The 17,006-nt window shown below is 44.7% G+C and overlaps 1 protein-coding gene across 1 annotated transcript in view; it reads left to right on the plus strand.

Annotated features, from left to right (window-relative positions):
* The window catches only part of LOC115168377 (cadherin-4-like), a 559,301-nt gene that overhangs the window by 511,680 nt on the left and 30,615 nt on the right, over positions 1 to 17,006 (plus strand). Inside the window, exons 10-11 of the mRNA XM_029723578.1 lie at positions 3,500 to 3,685; positions 12,438 to 12,691. Coding sequence (XP_029579438.1) covers positions 3,500 to 3,685; positions 12,438 to 12,691 — 440 coding nt within the window. The remainder of the gene's footprint in view (positions 1 to 3,499; positions 3,686 to 12,437; positions 12,692 to 17,006) is intronic.

Here is a 17,006-nt window from a genome sequence, read left to right on the forward strand (position 1 = left end):
GTAATGAATAACTTCACCATGCTCAAAGGGATATTCACTGTCTTCCTCTGTCGGTGGGTTAAAGGAGAAGAGAGTGAAAAGAGCATGGTAGGTAAGAAGCGACTAAGGAGCTACAGTATTAGATATGATGTACTATTCTAGCTATACCATGTCCATTCGGAGAACATACACACACAGTCAGTCCCATTTTAAATCAGACCCTTTTTTACTGCATTAGGATGCTACAGTTGTGGTAGCGTATTGATGATAGTAGTTTGTAACGGATAGAGTCTCATCCACTGTATTTTTGCGGATTAAAGTGCATTTCAATCATCCAGCACAGTTGGGGGTAGCTAAATAAATGTTCTGGCTGATATTGATGATGATTGGCCCTGTTATTTTGCAAAGTAAAGGTCTTGGAACCACGATGAGCAGAGCACTTTTTACAAGCTCCCTCTATAAATCATTCAGTTCACCAGTAGGCTACATAAAATCAATTTTGTCGACAACGCAGGCCATTATGCAAATATTTAGGGTTTGCAGTAAATCTATCAAAGCGTCGCAGAAATAGAACGTTTGGGGAATTTCTCTTTAATGTTTGAGATTAATATTTCATCAGGCCTATCAGAGGCTGGCCTATTTTTCAAGGTGGGCAGACAGGCAGTGGGTGGAGTTTGTGTGTGTTTCAAAGTGGATGTGTTTGTCTGTTTGTGTGATTATCTGTAATAGGGTATTGCTGTGTTTGAATACTCATACTAACCGCACTGATCATACTATTTGTGACGTAAATTGAATATGTAGTATGTTTATTGGTCAAAGTATGGATATAATTAGTATGCTAAAAGTTCCCGGATGTCGAACTACATTCACCCAAAATACGAAGTATACAAGCAGTGGACACTATTTCCGTGCTTTAAGGGCCCATAATGCAATTCTTCAGAAAATGGGCGTGGCTTCACAACGTTTTCAGATTTGAAGAAAATGGTGGAAAATATGCTGCCAAAGTCCAATGAGAGCAGATACAAATTCATTGCTTCAACTAATTATGACAAATGTTAAGAAAATGTTGAGCAATGTAATAAAGTAATGACTTTTCAAATAAGTTACGATATACTTTATGTTGGCTGACAATTTGTTAGCTACGCTATTCTTACGAACCGCATAGCATATCATTACAGCAGTATGTACCGGTATGTTAGCTAGCCACATAACATTAGTTGGCTACTAATACATCGAACTTGGCAGTATATTAACTATATGCTATCTAACTAACTACCCAAAGTTTATTGACTTGATTATTCACGTCATTCTTAGCATAGCTAAGTGGGATGGTCATTGTGCATTCTCAATGGACATTGTTAATGAAGTCGTAAGATGTCTAGTTAGTAATTTGTTATGCTAACAAGCTAGCCAGAAGTTGCATAGCAACAGCATCAACTTCCGGGAGACAGGCGAAGCGCTAGTACCATCAACTGAAAGGATACCGTTCGTTTACAGTATACTAAAATGAACGTATAGTATGTAGTATAAACTCATTAATAAGTATGTGCTATACAGTACGTTAGTATGGGTATTCGAACACAGCTTATGTGTGTGTGTATTGGTGTGTTGTTTATTCCTGTGAGTTTTAGAAAAAAGTAGACGTGTTTGTGTGCGTGCATGCATGTGTGTGTACCCCATGCTCAGTAGTGAGGAATAACCTCAGCCAGTAGGAACACCAGCTTTGCCTGCATCTTGTTCTCCTGCCTCATCCTTACATCACCTGAGCCCCATGATGAATCACCCTGCCACCCCCCTCTCTCCCTCTGCCTCTCCCCGCCTCCCCCTACTTCTCCCTACTTCTCCCTATACTTCTCCCTATACCTCCCCCTACACCTCCCCCAGCCTCCCCTACACCTCCCCCTTCCTCCCCTACACCTCCCCCTGCCCCCCGTACACCCTCCCCTACTCCTCCCCCTACACCTCCCCTGCCTCCCCCTACACCTCCCCTACACCTCCCCCTGCCTCCACCTACACCTCCCCCAGCCTCCCCTACATCTCCCCCGCCCTCCCCTACACCTCCCCCTGCCTCCCATACACCTCCCCCTGCCTCCCGTACACCTCCCCCTGCCTCCCTTACACCTCCCCCTACATCTCCCCCTGCCGTCCATACACCTCCCCCTGCCTCCCTTACACCTCCCCCTGCCTCCCTTACACCTCCCCCTGCCTCCCTTACACCTCCACCTGCCTCCCTTACACCTCCCCCTGCCTCCCTTACACCTCCACCTACACCTCCGCCTGCCTCCACTACACCTCTCCCTGCCCCCTGCCTCCCCTACACCGCCCCTGCCTCCACTACACCTCCCCCTGCCTCCCCTACACCGCCCCTGCCTCCCGTACACCCCCCTGCCTTAGTGTGGTTATATATGGTCCCTACATGTCCCTATTACAGAGATACATTTTCTCAAATTAGTATGGAGTATACCCTGGCCTAGCCGATAGCAGCGGCAAAGTAGACTTAGTTAAGAGTGTACACACACATGCTGCCTCTTTACCCAATCCTAGCAGACCAACAGGACCACCCCTCTGTTTCCTTAAGAATGTCATTGGTTCTCTATAGACAACCCTCTTGCCACAGCTCCCTAATCTGCCTGTGTCTGTGTGCTGGGTCTCTGTGTGTCTCTGTGTCTCTTTGTGTCTCTGTGAGGGCATGGCAGGGTATTATAGTCTGTTGGGAGTGTTTAGGCCGGGGCTTTACTCTTTGATATCCCACACTCACCATAAGAGGCTCAACAGCTCCTCCATGCCTGTTACCCATGACGACACGGTGACTCTGTGTGGCGGCGCTATAGCTGTACTACACGCCTGTTGCTATGACGAGATGAAGAAAGACGCAGAAACCATGCCGGCCTGTTCCCCCGTGCCCCTCTGCTAGTGCTGGTGATAGGGTGGATAGGGGCTGAGGTAAGGTTGTTAGGGGGTATTTGGGGGGTCAGGGGTAGGTAAGATGGCTAATGTTGTTATTGTGTACAGTCCAGGCATACAGCGAGAGTCCCCTGACCTTGTAACGGCTGTAGAGCTGTGATCAGTTCCCAACCATTACAGACAGATGCATGACAGGCAGCAGCTCACTCTTCGCTGTGTGGTCTTATCAGGACAAAGCACGTTTCTGCTGTGAGAGAACCTCTAAAACCCACTCAGAAAGAGGCACAAACACATGCACACTGCTGCTTGAGCCCTCCCAAAATCAGGCCTTTTATCTCCCTCCATCCCTTGCTCTCTCTCTCCCTCCCTCAGTCTCTTAGAAGAACAGAAAGGAAGAATACTCTGTTCTCACCAAAGATGGGAGTAGGAGGGCGCAACAAAAAAATTATTCAGAACAAGACAGAACGTGGAGGCAGAGGACAGTTGGGTGTTTAGTTAGTTTAATGCTCTGGAGTAGTTTGTGGAGTGACATGATAACTAAGCCATTAGCCTACAAAGGAGAAGATTTCCTCTAACTTCCTCTAATCTCTCTCTCCCTTTTTCTTTCCCCTCACAGTTTTCGGGGGAGGTTCCAGAGAACCGGATCAATGTTGCGGTTGCCAACCTGACCGTGATTGACCGCGACCAGCCACGCTCGCCCAACTGGAACGCTGTATACAGGATCATCAGCGGTGACCCCATAGGTCACTTCACCATCATCACCGACCCACACACCAATGACGGCATGGTTACCGTGGTGAAGGTAAGGCACTGCGACCAACCAAAACATATCTAATCAAAGTTTATTTGTCGCGTTCACAGATTAGCAGATGTTAATGCAGGTACAGTGAAATGCGTATGTTTCTAGTTCCAGCAGTGCAGTAAGTGTCTAACAGTAAAATAATAAATACAATTAAATATAAAAGAAGAAACAAGAAGAGCTTGAGCCCTCAAAAGTGACTACACCTCAGCAATTTACAACTATTTTTACCAGAATGGTGAAATTTGACACTTTCTTGGAGTACGCAGCATTATTAGTTATTGTTTATGGCCCTCTCATGATAAATAATTACTTCTGGGGTTTACGTCAAGCAATGTCATAGTCCTGAATATAGATCCGTGGTGTGTATAGACAGTATGGACAATATACAGTATAAGTAGGAAAGGGTATGTACAGCAGAAGTTACAGTATATAGGATGAGCTACGTAGAGAAAACAGTATGTACGTACATACACTGTATAAAGTGAGTAATCAACTATTTTAATTTCTTAGAGATCAAATAACATTTCAACAAAATAATGCTGCAGGAATGCTAATCTAATATGTTTCTAACTACAGAAACAATTTCAGTACAACAAACACTATGTAAACATTATTAAAGTGACCAGTTTTCAATGGTAAACGCTCTCACTAGAACTACTGTGGAGAGTTTTGTATGAAGCAGATTGGCTAAAAGCTGTTCTTCAGAGATGTACATGTAGGAAAGTAGACCAAAATGTGATTGACCTTTCTACAAAAACATAGCATATTGAATGGCAGGTAGTGTTTGAATAGTGACAAATTATATTTCTAATCCGCAGCTACAGTATGAAATCTGATATTCTCCAGTTCTCACCTAGAACTCATATCTATTTTAAAAACACACGTCTTCACCAAGGTTGAGGTTGAGGTAGTACAGACAGTGTTGTTATCCCATTCATCAATTATGTGTTGCATGTCAGATCTACACTGAGTGTACAAAACATTAAGGACACCTTTCTAATATTGAGTTGCACACCCTCCTGCTTTTTACCCTCAGAGCAGCTTCAAATCGCTGGGGCATGGACCTTACAAGGTGTTGAAAGCGTTCCACAGGGATGCTGGCACATGTTGACTCCAATGCTTCCCACAGTGGTGTCATGTTGGCTGGATGTCCTTTGGGTGGTGGACCATTCTTAATACACATGGGAGACTGTTGAGCGAGAAAGAATCCAGCAGCGTTGCAGTTCTTGACACAAACTTGTGCGCCTGGTGTAACCAACTTTATATAGCCACCCGGACACCCACACTTCAGGTTGACTTGGTTTTTATCTGCAGTAAAAGATATCAAACAGTGCTGACAGGATGGTCACAGCCACACATTCACTGGTTAGGCAAGACACAAGATATATTTTAGATAGGAGCAACAGTAATGATACATGCCCTCAATGTGAAGTTTTTTGGAAATTATTTATTTATTTCGACCTTTATTTAACCAGGTAGGCCAGTTGAGAACAAGTTCTCATTTACAACTGTGACCTGGCCAAGATAAAGCAAAGCAGTGCAACACAAACAACAACACAGAGTTACACATGGAATAAACACACAGTCAATAACATAATAGAAAAAGTCTATATAAAGTGTGTGCAAATGGCGTGAGGAGGTAAGGCAATAAATAGGCCATAGTAGCGAAGTAATTACAATTTAGCAAATGAACACTAGAGTGATAGATGTGCAGATGATGATGTGCAAGTAGAAATACTGGTGTGCAAAAGAGCAAAAAAAGTAAATAAAAACAATATGGGGATGAGGTAGGTAGTTGCATGGGCTATTTACAGATGGACTATGTACAGCTGCAGCGATCGGTATGCTGCTCAGATAGCTGATGCTTAAAGTTAGTGAGCGAGATATAAGTCTCCAACTTCAGCGATTTTTGCAATTCGTTCCAGTCATTGGCACTGACATAAATCCATAAATACAGAGCACAAGTACAACCCTTTTTATATAAACCTTTTAAAGGTGGTAGGAAAAAACATTCACTTCATATTTCAATAAATCACCTGCTAGCAATAGCGAGCGTGACATTACAGTGCACTGACTTACATGCTGACCACACCGCTTGCAGCGCGTCCCCCCAAAAAATGTACACATACATGTTATTCAATCATTGCAATCACACTGCTCGCGAGCATCTGCGTGGCCAGGTGCTAAAATAGAAATAGGTTCTATTTGTGACGCTCAACGTGCTGCAAGTTTGGCCTCTCCCATCTCCTCATTGGTGTTTAGGAGCATATAACCACGTGGGTGATTGAAAGATGAACTGACGTCCACACTCCAGCTGGTTGTAATAATGCTCGGTGAAGTTGGTTTCCAACCGCCATATAAGGTCCAAAGAAGTAAAAAACCTGAGGAAGCTTGAGGAAGGAGGAGAGATGACGAGAAAGGAATTTGTTTTACCTGTGGATTAATTGTAGAGCTTGTGCATTCCACGTAAAATAACAACCCAATGTTTATATCCAAGGACAAATTAGCTAGCAACAGCAAGCTAACTATATTTCAACCTGTGTGTCCTGATCGTGTCTGGTGTGGGGGTACAAAATCAACATGCGCATACAGGTGCACGTCCGGTTTGGTCAGCATGTTACAGTGCTAGTTAGCGCTTTGTTAACATGGCTAGCCAAGCCAGCAAATACTTGGTTAACTTGCCATAATAGGCTTTAAATACATTAACGGCGACATAAATATATACATAGTCACATTTGGTATTGACTTTGGGATATATGAACCAGTTTTCCAAAGACACTATTGTGTTATACATCTTTTAACAGTTTTTTTTATGTACAGAGGAAGGAGACACAAAACTTCTCTCAGAATATCTCTCTCAAACTGAAGAACTGGCAGACCAACTTTCCAAATATTGGAGAAGAACTCAAAATTCCACTAGTTCTTTCAAGGAAAATAATACAAAAATCTGTCTGAAGACCTCTCATTGTCACGACTTCCGCCGAGGTCAGTCCCTCTCCTTGTTTGGCCGGCGCTCGGTGGTCGACGTCACCGGTCTTCTAGCCATCTCCGATCCACTTTTCATTTTCCATTTGTTTTGTCTGTGGGTTTTTCACACATGGTTTCAATTCCCCCATTACCTGTTCATTATTTAACCCTCTGTTTCCCACATGTAATTGTGTGTGTTTGTTCTATGTTGATGGCTGTATCTGATGGCTGGTATTTTGTTGCCGGGTTTTGTACTATGCACCCGTGTAATTTTCGTGGTACCGGTATATTTCACGCACCGTTGTATTGTTTCTATACTGGTGATTTTGTGTATTAAATACCTTGTCCACGTATCTCAGCTCTCCTGCGCCTGACTCCTTTTCACCAGTTACCCAAAGCCTTGACACTCGTATTGCCAACATTACTAGTATGGCTTCAAATATTTTGATGAATTCGACAACACATAATGAAAGGAAACTTTATTTATATCACACCTTTTTCTGACGTGAATGGTTTCACCCACTACTCTGCCCGCGAACTGCAGTGTTCTTTGATATCTGCATTGCGCGCAATGTGAGCAAGGTTGATGGAAACTCTACATTTTCACTTTGTCACACTGGCACCTACTACCATACCCTGTTTAAAGGCACTTAAATCTTTTGTCTTACCCATTCACCCTCTGAATGGTACACATACACAATCCATGTCTCAAATTGTCTCAAGGCTTAAAAATCCTTCTTTAACCTGTCTCCTCCCCTTCATCTACACATATTGAAGTGGTTTTAACAATTTACATCTATAAGGGATCATAGCTTTCACCTGGATTAACCTGGTAAGTCTATGTCTGTCAGGTGTCCTTAATGTTTTGTACACTCAATGTATAAGCCACTGAGTGTAAGCTCCAGGCTGTACTCCAGCTATAGGCTGGTGGGCAGGTAACCCCCTATCATAGCCCAGATGAGGGATAGGATGGCAGGACAGCAGGTCTTTCACAGGCACATGGCCATGCACACACACACACACACACACACACACACACACACACACACACACACACACACACACACACACACACACACACACACACACACACACACACACACACACACACACACACACACACACAAACAATGGCTACGGAGACCATTGCAGAACATTTGATATTGATTTGTCAATTACAATTGCAGTGGTTTTTATGCACCTGCTTTAAATGGGTGCATCAGCAACACAGTTGTGTCTTGTAAGGGCCTCTAAGGGGAAAACTAAACTGAGTATGGGTTTATAGTTTTAGCCATAGTGTGTATACAGTGTGTATATTTGACTAGTGTTATGAGCTACCCCTGCAGAGCCAGTGGTTTTCCTCTGCCTATTCCACTGTCTGTGGAATAGGCTTTGACTCTCTCTGGGCACTGAAGCCGGAATGGCTACTGACTCTAATCGATTTCACATCAGATAAACTGCAACGCGTGGGTAGCAGAGAAACATCACAGAGACACATTTGAATTGATGTAGTATGTATTTACCGAGAAGGCCTCTCTGGCTGCTAGTGGAGGCACATCAGCAGAACACACTGACATCTCTCACAAGTTTACTGAGACGGCCCACCTGGGACCATGGCTGCTCTATAAACATGGACTGAGGTCTTAACCTACTGTCTAGGGAACCAATAAGCGTATATTTTAAATCCTGGATTAAAACAGAGGCATCACACAAACACATACAGACAAACATGCACACACATGCGCGTGTACTTACGCACACAAACATCCACACACATCCACACACACATTCGTCTTTAAGTCATTAGGATATGTAAATTGAAGTGTGTGATGAACACAGGAAATGACAGGGGTGACTACATGCCAGAGAGAGGAAAGGAAATGAGAAGGGGAGGATAAGGGAGCTGGCGAAGAGGATTGGAGGAAGGGTAGGTGGTAGGAGGAGGATGGAGAAGGAAGGAAAGAAAGGGAAGGGAGGAGTAGAGGGAGCTGGGAAAGGGAAGCGGTTCGATAGAGAGTGGATGAAGAGCAGTCAGAGAGGACAAAAAGAAAAGAGGGAGGTGGAGGGGGAACACTGCACCACTGGCTATGGATCAAAGAGCTCCAAGCACGTTCAGCCTTCTGATAGGGCCCCAGTCCATCACTGGTTCACTCCACACACACACACACACACACACACACACACACACACACACACACACAGAAGGAAAGGGCACATCAACACCAGCCTCCTCTTCTCATTATCAGTACACGCACACGCAGGCACGCACGCACACACCACCATGGCATCTGTCAGATCCAATCCCCTCGTCACTCTGGCTGCTTTATTATGAATGCTTTTATATCGTCGCCCGCCGCGTCCGTTAACACTAACACTAAGGCGAAGCAACACACAGATGTGCTCCAAATCATTACTGTCACCACCAAACACAGCAGACACCAGCCTCCGGGTGCTAATCATCAACTGGAAAGCTAACTGTACTCAGAGCCAGCATCATGCAATACCTAACATATTTGTTGTGTGTGTTTCTGGAGGTTACCTGAATCTAATTGTGTTGTTGTCATTAAGCCAGCCCAGAGCTGTCACTTTGTTTTAGGCTCACATGGCAGACCGCCTTGTAGGTGGCTGGAGCTAGCCAACACACACACATGCGCACGTACACACACACACACACACACACACACATCCCCACTCACGCACACCTACACACACACTGTGAGGGGAGTCTACCCAGTGTGAATTTAACAGGGAGCGCCAGCCCCAACGGCAGCCGGTCCATGAATTGTTTAAGACCTGCCTAACTCACTCAGTGTTAGCAGGGTAATTACAGGTAGGGGTGCAGAGGTCCCTCTAAGTTTAGCGATAACGCTGTTCCAATTCATCCTAGCTAGCGCAGAGCTAGCACTGCTCAGCACCAGGGCTGTTCATTACTTCCTTTATCGTCAATAGGGCTCAGCTCTGCTCTCTCTCAAGGGCTGCAGGTGGAGGCTAGAGGGACGGAGGAACTGGAGGAGAATGTTTAAGTGTTCTGGGAATGGGGGGGGGGGGTTAGATATCACTGTGAGTTTGATCTCTCTCTTGTTATTTCTCTCCCATCTATTTCTTCTAACCATAGTGTAGGGCAGGCCTGTTGCAATTATTTTCCATGGTGGGCCACATTATAATATATTTTTGCCATCGCGGGCCAGAATCATATTATAGGTTTATACATCATGTGTATGACTGTGTTGACAGATATATCTACTGTAAATCACATCCAGAAATGCTACTTATTTTACTTTTTTAACATGCACAGAAATCAACAAGATCCATGTTCTCCTTTTGGTAGGTATTTTCATTATTAAACATGTAATGAACTACACGGAGGGAAAAGTACACTGTGCATTCAGCACCACGGACAGAACTCTTGTTAACGGGTATGCACAAAAACACAAAGAGAGAGAGCTCAACATTACATTTAAACTACTCAATCAGTGTGAGGAGTGAAGTCTCTGATGGGCATTGACTAGAGCAGTGAAGTCAGGTATAGTTTCTGACGTCGCTATGAGCAGGATTGCTGAGAGGTGAGAGTCAGCAAGAGATGATCTGTGCCTTGACTTGGTATATTTCATCACTGAAAATGTCTGTTCACATACATAGATTGACCCAAACAGTACAAACATCTTCTGAGCATGACTCCTAATCTTTGGGAAGTTTTGTTCATCGAGAGATGCATAGAACCTCGTCAGTGACATTGTTTTAAATAGTTCTCCAATCACTGCATCAGACTAAAGTTGCTTAAGTTGCAGGTCAGTGGGAGCGTTATCCACATTGAAGTTGAAAGGAGAAGAAACCCAACAGCATGTCATTTTCCAACACTTTGAAATCCTCAAAATGACGAGAAAACTCACCGTTCAAAGCACGCAGCAGCGATGTATACTTCTCCCGCTGGTCATCTGATAGGGAACAGACTAGTAGTGTCGGAAGGTGGGTGAGATTGTTGGCTTCTACTTGGCGGGTCAGGAGGAGTCATTTTCCCTTGAAGGCTTTAACAAGGCTGTACATCTGATGTGCGAAAAGGCCCTTCCCTTGTAGTTTGGAATTCAGTTCATTCATGAGGGCCATGATGTCCACGGTGAAGGCAAAAATCAGCCAACCATTCTTTGTCTTGCAGTTGAGGGAAATCCACATTTTCCTTTCATTTGCAAAAACTGAGCAATCTCCGACTTCAGGTCCCACACCCTTTTTAAGCACCTTCCCCAAACTCAGCCATCTCACGTTTGTGTGGTAGGGGTGATCTGCATGACCCAACTGTCCCTTCCAACAGTGAGACAAACTGCCTGTGGTTTAAACATTTTGCTCTTAGGAAGTTTACCTCTTTAGTGACTGTATCCACAACATGGCTTATTTTCAGAACACATTTACAGAGCACCTCTTGATGAATAATGCAATGTAGGAAAATAATTTCCTGATCTGAGTTCAGCTCAGCTATTTGATCTTGTATCCTTTTCAAAAGGCCAAAGTTTTTTCCTGTCAAGTTTGGGCATCTATCAGAGGTCACACTGGATAACTTTTCAAAACTCCAGTCCCAGCTTTGCCACACACTTATTAACCTCCTCCAATAAATCTTTCTCTGTGGTTATTCTCTTCATTGACCGCACTGAAGCAAGCTCCTCTGTAATTTCAAAGTCTGGGATTATGCCTTGCAAGAATATCAACAACTGCGCCGTGTCACGTGCGTCACTTCTCTCATCCAGGGCCAAGGAGAAATAGGTGAAATCCTTTACCTTGTCTTTCAACTGTTGTTCCATATTCTCTGCGATGTCCTCTTGACAGGGAAACATTTTCGAACAGCTCTTTCTTGTCAGGGCAAAGTATTGCTGCAGAGTCAATTAAACATTCTTTAATGAATTTGCCCTCAGCGATTGGCTTGCTATGTTTAGCAATTTTGTGGGAGCTAGCTCTTGCAATTCTGTCATTTGCTGAATGCAGTTTTGTGAAAAGTCCTTGCTGCTTTTGCAACTGAGAAAGCAATTCTTTCGATGCACTTGCCCTCTGCTCAGAGGACATATTCCTATATTTCTCTGCATGCTTTGTCTGGAAGTGTCGGGACAAGTTGTAGTCTTTCAAGACAGCGATGCTCTCTTTGCACACTAAGCACACAGCTTTCCCTGATACTTCAATAAAAAAATATTTTAATTCCCACTCTTGCTGGAACACCCTATATTCATTGTCTGCTTTCCTTTTCTTTGAAAAACACATTTTTGCGCAATTTCTAGCTAGCTGCTATTTGTAACTGTGACGTGTTTGTCAGCCTGTCAGTCAATGTCTGTCCTCGTGCAGTTGTTATTTATACATGCCTTCAAAATAATTGTCCCACAAGCGGTGGGAGTTAAATCATTACACAAAGGAAAGTATTCATTGGGCTTTTAATTTGAATAACAAATACGTTTTTCAAAACTTTACTATTGCAAATTCTTTATGTGATCTGAGAATGATTCCACGGGCCGTATTGAGTCAGGTCGAGGGCCGCATACGGCCCCCGGGCCGGCCTTTGCCCAGGCCTGGTGTAGGGTTTGTTTCTTTTTCTCATTTTATTTGACTACACCCCTTCTTAGTGTTCTCTTATTATCTCTCATCTTCTTTTGGTATCATACCTATTTTTATCTGTTTATCTAGACTTCTTCTGTCACTCATGTGTGATGTTCTTACCATGCCATTTGATGGAATATGAGATTACTAATCCTAACCTAATTATCTGCCTCCTCCTCTCCCCCCTCCTCTCTCTCCCCCTCTCCCTCTCCAGCCGGTGGACTTTGAGCAGAACAGGGCCTTCATGCTGACGGTGGTGGTCAATAACCAGGCCCCGCTGGCCAGTGGGATCCAGTCGTCCCTCCAGTCCACATCCGGGGTCACGATCTCTGTGGTAGACATCAACGAACCGCCCTTCTTCCCCACCAACCCCAAATCTATCCGCTTTGAGGAGGGTGTTCCTGCTGGCACCTCTCTCACCACCTTCTCAGCCAGCGACCCTGACCGCTTCATGCAGCAAAGCATCAGGTGCTGGACAGACACACACATTTACACACACACACACACACATTCACTCACCCTCTCTCACCACCTTCTCAGCCAGCAACCCTGACCGCTTCATGTAACAGATCATTAGGTACAGTGGGGAACTATTCAAACTGTCCTTCTCTCTTAAGAATTCTGTGTATACACAGTCAGTTAAGAGCTGCCCTTCCACCTGTGAGCGAGAGAGAGCGAGAGAGAGAGCGAGAGAGAGAGCGAGAGAGATCCCTTTGTAATCAAAGCCATGTGTATTCTAAAGGTATAGATAGGGGACACACACATGCACTCAAACACACAGCACCTGGCCCCAACCCAAAGGCCTGACACAGCACTGTACACCTGCAGCGTTTCCAGGGTTCTCACATTATTGGCTGTGACTCTAAACCAACCTTTAAATTCCCACCTGGCTTTTTAAAGGCTGCCTGTGGAGCACTGCAGTGTCTTGACTTCCTCAATGTCAGCTGATCTATGACATTATTATGTTGATTATCCACACATACTCTCTCTGAGAGTACCTCCTCTCAGACACTGTCCAGTGTGTATGGCTGGCTGGTTCACCCTCTCCAGTGCCAAGCCCAGAATCATCCTTGTGTTCCGTTTTCCTCGCTCTCTCTCTCTTTCGCTCTCTCTCTTGTGAAAAGATCGAAACAAATTTGCCAGTTAATTTCACAGCAAATGAGAGTAAATTGGGTGTACCAGCTGGGCTCTGGCTCTTGCTGCAGCACTCTCTCTCTCCTTCTCTCTCTCTTTGCTTTCTCTCTCCCCATCTTCCTTTTCCCTCTCTCGATCTCCCCTTCCTTTTCCGTACACCAGTTTCAGCTTGCAGTACATCTTGGAGATAAGTTTGGCTAGCAGAGGCACACCATGTTCTGTCACGGTCTGCTACACACATTCATACACACACTCACTCTCTCTCTCGCTCCCTCTTGCTCTCCAAACCCCTCTCTTTCTTTCTCTCTCACACACAGACATACACAGACACATACATGCACACTGATACCCAATCAATTCTGCTGCCCATCCAGCATGATTTGCCATAGTCCCACCCTGGAGCCTTAACAAACTAGTGGGACAGTTTGTCCACCTCAGCCTCCATTGTGGTTTCATCTGTAATGAAGTCCCCCACATAAAAAAAAAAAACGATAGTATTCACTGTAGTGTTTTTACTGTAGTATATACTGTAGTATTTACAGTTAACTATAGTATAAATAATCTAGTAAAAGAAAACTGTAGTATATACTTTAGTAATTAATGTAGTGTTTTTGCAGACTGTATAGTATATTGTAGTATTTACTGTAGTTTTTCATTAACATTTGAAATTTTTGATCAGAAACTCACTTCTTTAGCCAATGTGCAGATTTTGTCAAAGATCCGTGATATCTCTATGTGACTGAGGGAGATGGCTGAAAAGGACGAGGCGAGTGTAGGAAAGTGGAAGGGAGCTGATAAGTAAGGGAAAGGTAACAAACAAGATAGAAGGGAAGAAGCGTGAGAACAGGTCAAGGAAAAGCAAGGGCACGGGAGGTTTGGAGACTTGAGAGAGGGGAGGTCAGGGCTAAAACTTGACAGTAGAGATCTTCATGGGTCCAAAAAGTTGGACCTGTTCCAAAATAAACCTGGGGCTTTCCCACCTGGACCCGATATGCATAAAAATGTTTTTTAAATTTAGAGACCTGTTCCGAACAGACTGAAGGACAACTAGACCCGTTCCGTATAGACCTGGTTGAATCCAGACCCGGACCGATCAGCAGCAGAAAAGTAATTATTTAAGCTATTTTATTAATTGGAGGTGATGAAGTGCGAGAGGAGGGAGAAAGAGGTGCAGCTCTAGTAGGCAGGGGAGGGGCCGTACTGTGAGTGAGTGACACAGGGAGCAGGAAGGAGGGAGAGAGGAGAGACAGCAAACAACCAAGCCAAGTCTTGCTCTAGTAGACTAATAGCTGCCATAGCTAGGTTATTTATCATAAAATATGATTACATAGTACCTGTCTTGACTGCATCAAACCGGGAGATGCTAGTTAAGCTAGCTAACGTTAGCTAGCTAGGCTAATTGAGGCTGCAGTGCATTCGCTTTTTCATCCTACAGTTACGAATAACAACTCCATTTAGAATATTAATTAGCAACCTACCTGTTGGCTTGTGGTCGTTGTAGCCTATCCTTCTACTTTGAATTCCGTCATTTTAATTCCATCTTCCATTGATTAGATATCTCCTAACTTTTGCCCCACACGGAGGCTATACTTGACTTTTTTTCTTCAGACCAGTGTTCTGGGGGGGGGGGGGGGGGCAGGGGATTGGGGGATGGAGATGGGGTAGAGGGGGAGCCTGGGAGGGAGGAATCAGGCATCACCTGTCAGGGCCAAACTAGTGCGGCGAGGTGTGGGATTGAGAAACATGCATAAATAATTACCCAGACTATCCTGCATGGGCTGGAGGAAGGCTAGGAGGACATATATTTTTGATTCTCAGGGACAGGCTTCCTCTACCACTAGCATCACTAACCCCACCAGACTTCATACTAGATCTTATTCACTCCTCACACCCACTTTCCAGTACCACCAACCTGGATATACATAGAGAGACTGATCAAGGTATTGTATGAAGACATTGGAAATGTACACTGCTCAAAAAAATAAAGGGAACACTAAAATAACACATCCTAGATCTGAATGAATGAAATAATCTTATTAAATACTTTTTTCTTTACATAGTTGAATGTGCTGACAACAAAATCACACAAAAATAATCAATGGAAATTCAATTTATCAACCCATGGAGGTCTGGATTTGGAGTCACACTCAAAATTAAAGTGGAAAACCACACTACAGGCTGATCCAACTTTGATGTAATGTCCTTAAAACAAGTCAAAATGAGGCTCAGTAGTGTGTGTGGCCTCCACGTGCCTGTATGACCTCCCTACAACGCCTGGGCATGCTCCTGATGAGGTGGCGGATGGTCTCCTGAGGGATCTCCTCCCAGACCCAGAACGGGCGGGCCAGTCCATAGCATCAATGCCTTCCTCTTGCAGGAACTTCTGACACACTCCAGCCACATGAGGTCTAGCATTGTCTTGCATTAGGAGGAACTCAGGGCCAACCGCACCAGCATATGGTCTCACAAGGGGTCTGAGGATCTCATCTCGGTACCTAATGGCAGTCAGGCTACCACTGGCGAGCACATGGAGGGCTGTGCGGCCCCCCAAAGAAATGCCACCCCACACCATGACTGACCCACTGCCAAATCGGTCATGCTGGAGGATGTTGCAGGCAGCAGAACGTTCTCCACGGCGTCTCCAGACTCTGTCACGTCTGTCACATGTGCTCAGTGTGAACCTGCTTTCATCTGTGAAGAGCACAGGGCGCCAGTGGCGAATTTGCCAATCTTGGTGTTCTCTGGCAAATGCCAAACGTCCTGCACGGTGTTGGGCTGTAAGCACAACCCCCACCTATGGACGTCGGGCCCTCATACCACCCTCATGGAGTCTGTTTCTGGCCGTTTGAGCAGACACAGGAGGTCATTTTGCAGGGCTCTGGCAGTGCTCCTCCTGCTCCTCCTTGCACAAAGGCGGAGGTAGCGGTCCTGCTGCTGTGTTGTTGCCCTCCTACGGCCTCCTCCATATCTCCTGATGTACTGGCCTGTCTCCTGGTAGCGCCTCCATGCTCTGGACACTACGCTGACAGACACAGCAAACCTTCTTGCCACATCTCGAATTGATGTGCCATCCTGGATGAGCTGCACTACCTGAGCCACTTGTGTGGGTTGTAGACTCCGTCTCATGCTACCACTAGAGTGAAAGCACCGCCAGCATTCAAAAGTGACCAAAACATCAGCCAGGAAGCATAGGAACTGAGAAGTGGTCTGTGGTCACCACCTGCAGAACCACTCCTTTATTGGGGGTGTCTTGCTAATTGCCTATAATTTCCACCTGTTGTCTATTCCATTTGCACAACAGCATGTGAAATTTATTGTCAATCAGTGTTGCTTCCTAAGTGGACAGTTTGATTTCACAGAAGTGTGATTGACTTTGAGTTACATTGTGTTGTTTAAGTGTTCCCTTTATTTTTTTGAGCAGTATATTATTCAAATTGCAGAATTTATATATGTTTTACTTCTTTGTGTCTTTCAAAGCACCAGAGCAAACACAGACTTAAAGTTCCAGACAGTAGTGAAGCAATAAGAACCAAATAAATTAAATCATAAAACTGACTCAAACTGCAGCTCCAACAGGTATATTTCACTGGTCATCCTCAAAGCCAACACTTCCTTTGGCCGCCATTCCTTCCAGTTCTCTGCTGCCAAT

Source organism: Salmo trutta, chromosome 30 (assembly GCF_901001165.1).
Source record: "Salmo trutta chromosome 30, fSalTru1.1, whole genome shotgun sequence".
Lineage (NCBI taxonomy): Eukaryota > Metazoa > Chordata > Actinopteri > Salmoniformes > Salmonidae > Salmo > Salmo trutta.